Source organism: Phoxinus phoxinus, assembly GCF_949152265.1.
Source record: "Phoxinus phoxinus genome assembly, chromosome: 12".
NCBI classification, from domain to species: Eukaryota; Metazoa; Chordata; class Actinopteri; order Cypriniformes; family Leuciscidae; genus Phoxinus; species Phoxinus phoxinus.
In genome coordinates, this window is record NC_136887.1 from 18,406,578 (window position 1) to 18,416,851 (window position 10,274).

Below are 10,274 nucleotides of genomic sequence, written 5' to 3' on the forward strand. Positions count from 1 at the left end.
GAAATGGCAGCCAGTGTTGACTTAATGTCAGCTATACATTTAGCTTTCTGCCTGGCAAGGGCCAGGAAAGAGAATCTAATTTATCTGGAGTCTCAGAGGCATGATGACTGCCATACTCTGACATTACACACACACACACACACACACACACACACACACACACACACACACACACACACACACACACACACACACACACACACATATACTCACACCCTTGGGTAAATAGGCTTCCACCAGCCTCTCTCGTTCGCTTTCTCACTCACTCACGCAGGCATCCAAGCATGCCGAGGCATTCACAGTGCACCAATGAGTTATCGAATGATTGACACCATGCAGCCACTCTAAATGGATATTGGTATTCATCAAAAGACTGCCACGATGAATAACAGGCTAAAATGCGTGAGGGTCTAAACCTTTCTGAATGTTTTTCCTATGCCTTCTTTTCCAGAAAGGGATTCCCATAGGGTCTTTCTGCAAAGACTTCAATGAGAAAACCAAAGACCTCAAAGAAGGCATCCCTCTTCCCATCAAGATCAATGTGAAGGTAATGTAACCACTAATTAGGAATACTGTTGTCGTTTTCTCAATGTCATCACCACTTTACCAATCAGTCACAGATGTGAAGTCTTGGGGGCCTCATAATACACCTTATTGCTTTCGATCAATCTTGCTCTCGTTTGTTTTGCCGCTTGTTTTCTCAGTTTATGAGTCCCCGGGGGTGCTCGTTTACATTCGCATCTCAGGCGCATTAGCAAACAGCATTAGACGCTTCTCGAATGCCAAAGCGCGGATTAGGCCTTCTACTGACATTATGATCAAATGAAGGTATTGAGCGAAGTGGATTAAACAGATGAACAGAGCTTTCCCAATCTGAGCGTGACTCGTAAACGAGGAATAGTCACTGATGCGGCGTATGCAATGTTCGTCTAGCCTAGGTTTATCTCCCCACTCACCTTCTCAGGGAGCTTCAGCACGTTTATTATGATGTTTTGTCAAGGACACACCTTCCATCATTGAAGTCAAAGACCGTGAATGTACTCCAGCTCAAAGTTTCTTGGAGAAATAGGGCCGTCTGATGGATCCCTCACTTGTGTGCATTAGCAGCTTCTTTTTTTTTCCTGACACATTTTAGTCTTTGTTTCTCTCGTACAATCGTTCTGTCTCTTCTAATCTATTCTCTCCCATTTTTCACCCGCCCTCTGTAACAAAATGAGAGGTCTAGCACTTTCTCCTCATATTCTCAGTCTCTTAAATAAAGATGGATTGAAGGCTGTTAGTAATGCTTGCCGAGTCGGCGACTGAGCGCAGGGGCATTTGAGCAAAGGCCCATTATAAAGGTTGTGAGAAATGGCTTTTTATTAAGGAGGGGTCATTGATCACAACTTTTAAAGTGGCTCGGCTGCGTGAAATGAGTTCTCATTACAGGTTTCTATCTCTTTTACATTAAAGGACTGTTGAAAAGCTCTTGTGTGTTTTTCAATTGGAAGTCCCAGTTTCGATAGCCCTCTGTGTCTAAGCGAAATGGGAGATGCTGTGGCAGTCCAGACGGGGGTGCAGACATTGGGAGGAAATTATATGACCACATTATGCCACCCAACCCAGTCTAGGGTGTTTTAATGTCTCTGGCTCATGTCTACTGCGCTGTCTCAGGCACAATCCAAACACGTAATGTTTTCTTCTGAGATGATTAAGTGAGTGTCCGTGGTCCAGTTCTGCCACAGTTTGAATCTAGAGGCTTCTGTTGCATAAAGTAGAACTAGACATCTTCGGCAACAATGTCACCTTCATCTAGCTCATCCCTTTGTGTTGTCCTGTCAGTTGTGCTTGCCCGAGGGTGGGAATTGTCAGGCTTTGTTGTTGGCGCTCCTCTGCAGGTACATCAGCTCTCGTTCCAGGGCCAGCTGCAAGACATTTTCAGAGAGAGGAAAATGTGCACCTCAGTGCTGGTTCCATTCATCATTCGTTCTTTGAATTCACATGCAACAGCTCACTGTGATTTGACTTGCTGACATGATCGTTTCTCATCTTTTTTGCAATAAAAATAAATAAGGTAACACTTTTTGTTTAGGGTCCAATTCTTACTATTAAGTAGTTCCTTATTAGCATGCATATTACTAGGATATTGGCCGTTTTATTAGTACTTATAAAGCTATTGGGTGTGGTGTGTGGTTGCTAAGGTGTTCTCAGCAGTTTTAGCACATTGCTAGGTGGTTGCTCGTGTTATGACCCGGTTGTTGCGGTTCTGGTTTGTTAGTTTTTCTTGAGTTTTGTAGGTCTGATTGGTGACTGTGGCATGACTTGAGCACACCTGAAACTCATAATGGCACCTTATTTAAACAACGTGCAGTTGTTAGTCTGGGCCGCTTCTATAAGCTGCTGCTTTGGCAGTTTACCAGACCTGCGCTCCAGTTGTGAGAATATTGGTTTTGTTTCGCATCCATATATTCGTTCTGACAGCACTCACAGTTATTCACTCATTCACTTGCAGTCATGACTGACTAACATTATTGGTTACTGATATTTTGATTGTTATTTTTGGTAATTTTTGATGTAATAAATTATTTTGGTAATTTTTCTGTCATCTCCCCTAATGTCGCATCTCTGAGCCAGGTGTGACACTTGGGTGTTCATGGTGGTTTCTAGGTGGTTGCTTACTGGCCCAAGTCATAAGACCCCGTCCCCAGTCTCCTTGACATCTAAAATTAAAAACACTGTATTATTCATGCCAGGCCGGTAGTTGGCGATTGTCACTTTGTAAAAAAAACTATGCGCCTATGACTAAACACGTGCACATGACATCACCATTTTCACAAATTCACATTTTTGTAGCTAACACTGAGACAATAATGGCATTGTTTTCAAAAACTTGCACTAAAACCAGTTTTCAATAATTAGCATTTTCAGGCCCCCAAAACACCGTTGTAGAGTAAATGAATGGCCAAAATGCATAAAGTTTACCTTCTTTTTAGTATTATTTATATTCTATTATAGAATTTATTAATATTTTGAATGACCTTTTTCATATTTTCATTTTTATATTTCTATCTAACCTTCATTTTAATTTCAGGTTTAGGTGTTTCTTTTTTAATTTTAGTACCCTTTTTTTGTAAGTTACTATGGCAAAATTTCCCAATTTTATTTACTGTAAGTTTTTCATCTAATATTCACATTTTATTTTAGTTCTGCTTTAATTCAGTTAATGAAAATGCATTTTAATAGTTTTTTTTAATTAAAAATCCCAACAATGCTTGTAAGCAACAGGTCCCCCCAAAATTAAAATTGTCATTATTTACTTACCTTCATGTGGTTCCAAACGTGTTTGACTCTTTCTTCTTTTAAGGCATTTTGATAAGTTCGTCCACATTTTTTTTTTTTTCATACTTTCTTACCTTACCCTTCGCCACTTCTCTCCTTTCGGGTGGCGGGTTTTTTTCACACAGTGTAAATAAATAATGAACAAGGTCTGTCAAGCTCCAAAAAGGAAGGAAAAAAATGAAGATGAGTCAATATGACTCATGTGCTATAATGCAAGCCAACAGCTTTCATTGTATAGAAAAGAGTAGTTTGGACATTTCTACTACAAATATCATCTTTGGTATTCCGCAAAAGTCAGATTCTGGTTTCTAAAGACATGAGGTTGAGTAAAGGATGACAGAATGTTTATATGGGTGAACTATCCCTTTAAGACATCCCTTTAACTCCATTGCCAAACAAAGGGAAAATGTCTTTTTATGATTCATTCTTCGAGTCCTACAGGCAGATTAGGCCCTAAAGCTAGCGTCCTCTCACTATACTGATGAGCATTCGACAGGGATTGAAGATTAGCCTGAGCTACGTGATCTTTAGCTGCAGGGGGTGTGGGGGAAGTTCTGGTTGAGTTTGCAGCACAATGCTTGCTTTAGGCTTGAGCCGGATGGCTGCAATGCATTTTAGCCAGGCTGTCTCCCCAAGTCAGACTGCCTGTGAAGTCCCAGTTGTCCCATTAAGCTGTCTGCTGCACACTCATTGTTTTTGAGCCTCTCTATGCAGACTAATCCCTGCCTTAAAGCTTTGGTTTCGGCAGGCCTGACAGTCGAGGGTGTGTGCCCGGGGAATGGAGGGTGTGGATGCATGCGCCTGGCTTCACTCGACTCGACTTTGAGTTTATGAGAGGCTGTCAGAGTCTATGGATGACAATGAGATTCTGTCAGGCTCCAGAGACGCTATTGGATGCTATAGGATTTTAGCTCTTCTCACACTCGAAGAGAATAGTGTTTGTGATACCACCCGCTATGTGCGATGAGACTGAGAGACTGAGACGATAGCTTGACGCCCACAAACCCAAAACCGAACATAACATTTCGTTCCCAGTCTCTCAACAGATAATCGTCAAAAACAAACTCCACACACAATCCATAATGTTTCAGAATAACTGCAGTATAGATAAGGGTGTTCTCAAATACTGTAAGCTTTCATTTTATTCATATCATTCTTATGTGGTTTTTATGTGATTTTAAGAGACTGACATTTTAGATTATATTCAAACAACATGGGTTTAATTCACATTTTCGTCTTTTGATGGAAATCAAGGATTATTTTTCTTTTTAAATGTATGCACAGAGCACAGTTGTTTCCCCCCTTTTTATAATTTTTTTTGTTTTTGAGGGATCAGCAGTTGCAGTCCTGGTTCACTTAGTGACATCAATGGGGGGAAACAGCACTTAATGACTTTTAGTGGTTCTTTATAGATGTAACAAACATGTACTAAACAAACTTGCCACTGAACTTGACAGCCAGGGATCACCATGCATTTTAGTTGTATAGAAACCAGCAGATTATCAGGCAATTACATTGATTGATTTGCCTTATTTATATAATTTGCACACATCAGATAATTTATTCATTATCATATTGGTCCTTATTTACAGTATTTTATTTTATTTTTATGCACTGTCTTATTTTATTCCTGCTCTGTGAATTTTATTGTATCTCCTTCCATATATGCATGTACATTTTTAACATATAAAGTCTGTTTAAAAGTCTGATTTAAAATTGTACTGACATTTTGATAATTCATTTTGTATTCTTAAGGGGAAAAGTCATTTAAGTGACACGAGTGAAGGTAGGGAATTTAAACTAAGTTTAATGGAAATTCAAAGCAAATAATCTGCAGCATGCACAACTCAATAGGACTGACTGGTTTGGAATTGAACGAGAAATTTCGGTCACAAAGGTTTAGACAAACTTAATTAGCAAAGATACACATCCCCTCAATATTTTGGGGTCATTAATTTTTATTTTTTATTTTTTTGCAAAAACAGATTAAACTGATCAAATAGTGACAGTAAAGATATTCATATTAGAAAAGATTTCTATTTCAAATAACTGCTGTTCTTTTTAACTTTCTATTCTATTGTGATTTCCACAAAAATATTTAGCAGCAAAACTGTTATTTAAACTTTATCAAATCAACATTGAAGAATGATATCTGAATATACGTATACTTTTCTTTTATTTTTTTACATTTCTGAGCTTACCCCTCTTTTCTTTCCTCAGTCGGACAGGACGTATGACCTAAAAATTGGGCAGCCCACTGTATCTTACTTCTTGAAGCAGGCCGCCGGCATTGAAAAAGGAGCCGGAAAGACTGGTAAGCGAACCCTATTACGAGCAGGGCAGCTGTGGCCATACATCCTTCCTTCCATCTCTCAGCAGTCTATTTGTATATCTTGCCACTGCCTTATGTTTCAGTAATGGACAGTCTCCCCCCTGCGGGGTGTTTTGGTTCAGATTGAATTTTTTGACTGATGATATATTGATGATGAGCAGCACTGGCAGGGAGCCGTGCAATTACTAAGGGGAACTCTGTGGTGAAGGTGGCATTTTAAAAAAGGAGAATTATGGATCTGCTTTATTTTCATACATTCCACTCCGCCTCAATTATTCTTTCTTATGCATCCGCTCTTTCCCTCCCCCTCTTTCTGTTACCTCTCGCCTTCACTCCATCTCCACTTCCGATTTGCTCAATCATGACCAAGCACACCTCCTGCTGGTTTCTCTTTCTGTGCTGCTGTGTTTCATCACCTTGTCCCTTCTCTTTCCCGTATCTATCAGGGCATGAGATCGCTGGTATGGTGACTGTGAGGGCTGTATATGAGATTGCACAGGTCAAATCGCAGGATGACGTTTTTAAGCTGCAGGACATCTCCATGCAGAACGTTGTCAAGAGCATCATCGGTTCCGCCAGATCCCTCGGCATCAAAATCGTCAATGAGTGAGAGTCCTTCAAACTTCATTCTACCACATTATTCACAACATACAATACCAGTGAAATGTTTGAAAACACGAAGTAATTCTTGCCATTTTCCACATTTTATAACAATAGTAATGTCTTCAACGCTAGAGAATAGCAGAAGTGGACGTTATGTAATGACTTAAGACATTAAAACAAATACTGTATATTCTACTATTCAAATGTTTGGGGACAGTAATGTTAGTTTCTTTAATTAATACTTTTATTCATATGCATTAAATTGATCAAAAGTGACAGACTTTCAAATTGTTTTATTATTATGGTTTCCTCAAGAATATTAATCAGCACAACTGCTTTTAACATTGATGACAATGAGAAATGTTTCTTGAGCAGCAAATCCGATTTCTAAAGGATCACGTGACACTGAAGACTGGAGTGAATGATGCTGAAAATTCAGCTTTGATCACAGGAATAAATTACGTTTTAAAACATTAAAATACAAAACATGTATTTAAAATGTTAATAATATTGTACAATATTACTGTCTTTTTTGTATTTTGATTAAATAATTGCAGCCTTGTTAAGCATAAGAGGCTTTCTGCAAATCTCATCAAAATCCCAGACTATTGAATGGTAGTGTATCTCTTAAAAAAATCGAATAAAAATTTTACGTTTTATGAAGAATTTATATTTAGGCATAATTTATATACAAAGCAATGTTTTCTTCATGTCTGGTCTCTACTGTGAGGTTTAAACATCCATCTTTTCCTTGTATAAATATTTCAGACATCCCACCACCTAGTAAAGACCTTAATAAGAGATGTGAATAAATAATGACTGAATAAATCAAGTCTTACTTCACACTCTCGCCAATGACTTCAGTTCTTGTGCTCATTTATGCCATTTCTCACGGTTGAGAATTGAGCTTGATTTGCAGGCTTTTAAAAATGAATCATAAAATTCATGTTATGCATAATTAATGCTTTAATAACACTGAGAAATTGTAAGGGATGCTGCTAGCTTAATTATTGACACTATTCATTTGAGAAGTGTTTGCTTGACACCTTCCAGAGCTTTTTCTATCCTGAGTCTCTGCGACGTCAAATGTCATTGACATCTGGCAACATTTTGACAGCCTGTTCTGTTAGCAGAGCCTGGTGTTTTTCTTAAACCAAAGCTCTTTAATAAATGAGCCATGTCGCCTAGGTGCAAATGCTCAGACCCATCATTATACTTGAAGGAAGAGCAAAGCTCGCCTTGCATTTCAATCGATCGCTAGAATTGTAATGTAATGTATCTGTTGATATGCCTCTAATCTCCGTCTTCTCTGTCATCCCTCTGTCAGCCTGTCACCGCTGGAGTACGGGGAGTTCCTCCGAGAGCGTGAGGAGAGACTGAAGGCAGAAGCGGAGGCAGCCGCTGCTGAGGCTGCGGTAGTAAAGAAGAAATGAAGAGCTGCTTGTGTGCTAGTTATCATTACAAAACCCCCATTCACACGGATTCGTCCCACTATTCCGGATGTGTTTTTCTAATAAAATGCTGCTGTTTTGCATCCAAATATATTGAAGTGTTTTTTTTTCTTTTTTTCGTATCTCTCGTTGTTGACTATCCGGTCTTCTGTCTTTTCTCTGCCTCCCCCACTAGCTCTTTTCTTTTCTCTGCCTCCTACAACCTTTTTTTAGGCCTCTGAGCCACTTTCTCCTACTCTTTCTCTCGCATTCATCTCTTTTAGCCATCTCTTGGTAATAATTCAGGGTTTTTTATAACCTGTGCTGAAGTAGATTGCCCTTTGGCAACACGGTGACAAAAAAAACGACAAAAATAATTTGGGTTGATATGCAAATGTCAAAGCAGGACATGTTTAATACTTATTTTAAGCAATTGTATGCACCCAAACTGGTAGAAAAGTTTGTCTCAATGCCTTTGCTATAGTTTTTAATGTTTATCTTGCATAGCTGATCATATTTTATCTGGGTTATGTAATAAGATTCCAAAAATGAAATGCTTGTAATTAGATTATATTGCGTTTTAAAATACTCAGACTACAGTTACTTTTTTTTAAACTTAATATTCACAAAATTGCAGCAAACAATTTATGATTAATTGATTCTCTTTTATTCTTTTTCATCTTTAAATAACACTTATACAAGCCTAAAACGTATACAGCACCTGTTAACATTTTGAAACATTAAAAATGTTTAATGTTTTTGAAAGAATTGTCTTATGCTCACCAAGGCTGCATTTATGTAATCAAAAAACAGTAATATTGTGAAATATTAGTACAAATAATTAAAATAAAATGTTTTCTGTTTTAACGCAGTAAAGACAGTAATATTGTAAAATATCATAAACATTTTAAATGCATGTTTTCTATTTTAATGTATATTAAAATGTAATTTATTCCTGTGATGGCAAAACTGAATTTTCAGCATCATTACTCCAGTCTTCAGAGTCACATGCTCCTTCAGAAATCATTTCACAAAAATATTAAGCAGCACTACTGTTATTTACATTGATCATAAGAAAAAAAGCACTAGGCCTATATAAATAAATTTGACTATTGGGATAGAGCTTGGGAAAGAAACCTTGAAGTGCCAGACTGTGCAGGCAAATGGAAAATGTGAAATGGATGGTAATTTGGTCCATAATGGACTAGCCTGGCACTGACCCATTGAACAGTGAGAGACTTCACAAGCACCGTCAAATCACTTTCCTCAAAGTCAAGCGGATTTGTGATTGTTTTCCAAAACGTTTGTCTAAAGAGTGAAGGGCAGAGATTTTTTTCCCCCTTTGCGAATATCACAATAGACCATTTGGCTCTCTCTTTGATTTGAACGAGATTGCGGTGTCTGCACTCTATCTAGGCTTCAGTGACAGAGTGTTCTCCATGTCGCCGAATGCAATTTCACAAGAACGGACGCACAAGAGACAATAACATGAGGAGGATTTGATTTCACGTGGCATCATGGTAATCATGCCCCCGCCCCCCTCTTTGAGATTCATATAGAATGATGGCTATTATATTTGGTGTTTATAAAGGGCAAAACGCATCAGAATCAATATCTTATCCATTAGTTGAAGCTTGTCAAAGTGCAGAATCTCAAAAGAGCCCTGAAGGGATTTAGAGGCAAGAGTCTTTCTCAGACACGGTCTTGTGGTCATATGAGATCCGCAGTGCGTTTTTCCTTTACAAATGAGATTTGCTGTTACGTAATCCAACCCTTCTTCATTATTATACACCTGTAGTGAACCCCACACTTACACTGCCTCGTGAATATTGCAGAAAGTAGACCGAACAACCCCACATAGGAATCAAAAATTCAATTTTTGCCCTTATCTTTTAGTCCATATTAATACAAAATGGCCTGGGGCATAAACTAAAAAACTGAGGAACTCTTGTGGGTATTAACAGTAGCCGTGTCCATGCAAAAGTGAATGCCACAGCAAGTCCAAAAGTGAGAGTACATGCTGCTAGAAAAATATTTGCCTGTTGAATCTGAATTCAGCCATTTTCATAGAAATACCAAACATCAGAAAAACTGTCTCAACATCAGCTGATATGCCATTTGGGCTAAAAGATCATGTCTGCTCCACTTCAAAGACCTACAGAAGAGGGTGAGTGTTTCCAAATAGGCAGCAATTTGAAGATATGTATAGACAGAGATATGGAGACTTCATAGAAAAAGCTTGTCAGGTTATAGCTGAATGCCAAAATGAAACCTCAATTAACAAACATCCTTCTGACAAAGACCGAGGCATACAGTAAGTATCTTGTGATTATTCTGAATGCATAGTACATTATTTCTTGCTCTATCTATCTATCTATCTATCTATCTATCTATCTATCTATCTATCTATCTATCTATCTATCTATCTATCTATCTATCTATCTATCTATCTATCTCTGTCTGTCTGTCTGTCTGTCTGTCTGTCTGTCTGTCTGTCTGTCTGTCTGTCTGTCTGTCTGTTTGTTTGTTTGTTTTGGGGAAATAATAATAAAAATAAAAAAGAGAGGCCAAGATTTTGTCAATATGTCACT

At 38.2% G+C, this 10,274-nt stretch overlaps 1 protein-coding gene across 1 annotated transcript in view; it reads left to right on the forward strand.

The window, feature by feature from the left end:
* The window catches only part of mrpl11 (mitochondrial ribosomal protein L11), a 33,578-nt gene extending 25,060 nt beyond the window's left edge, over positions 1-8,518 (forward strand). The window contains exons 3-6 of the mRNA XM_079631710.1: positions 452-547; positions 5,539-5,632; positions 6,097-6,256; positions 7,581-8,518. Coding sequence (XP_079487836.1) covers positions 452-547; positions 5,539-5,632; positions 6,097-6,256; positions 7,581-7,686 — 456 coding nt within the window. The 3' untranslated portion in view covers positions 7,687-8,518. The remainder of the gene's footprint in view (positions 1-451; positions 548-5,538; positions 5,633-6,096; positions 6,257-7,580) is intronic.
* The last annotated feature ends 1,756 nt before the right edge of the window (positions 8,519-10,274 follow it).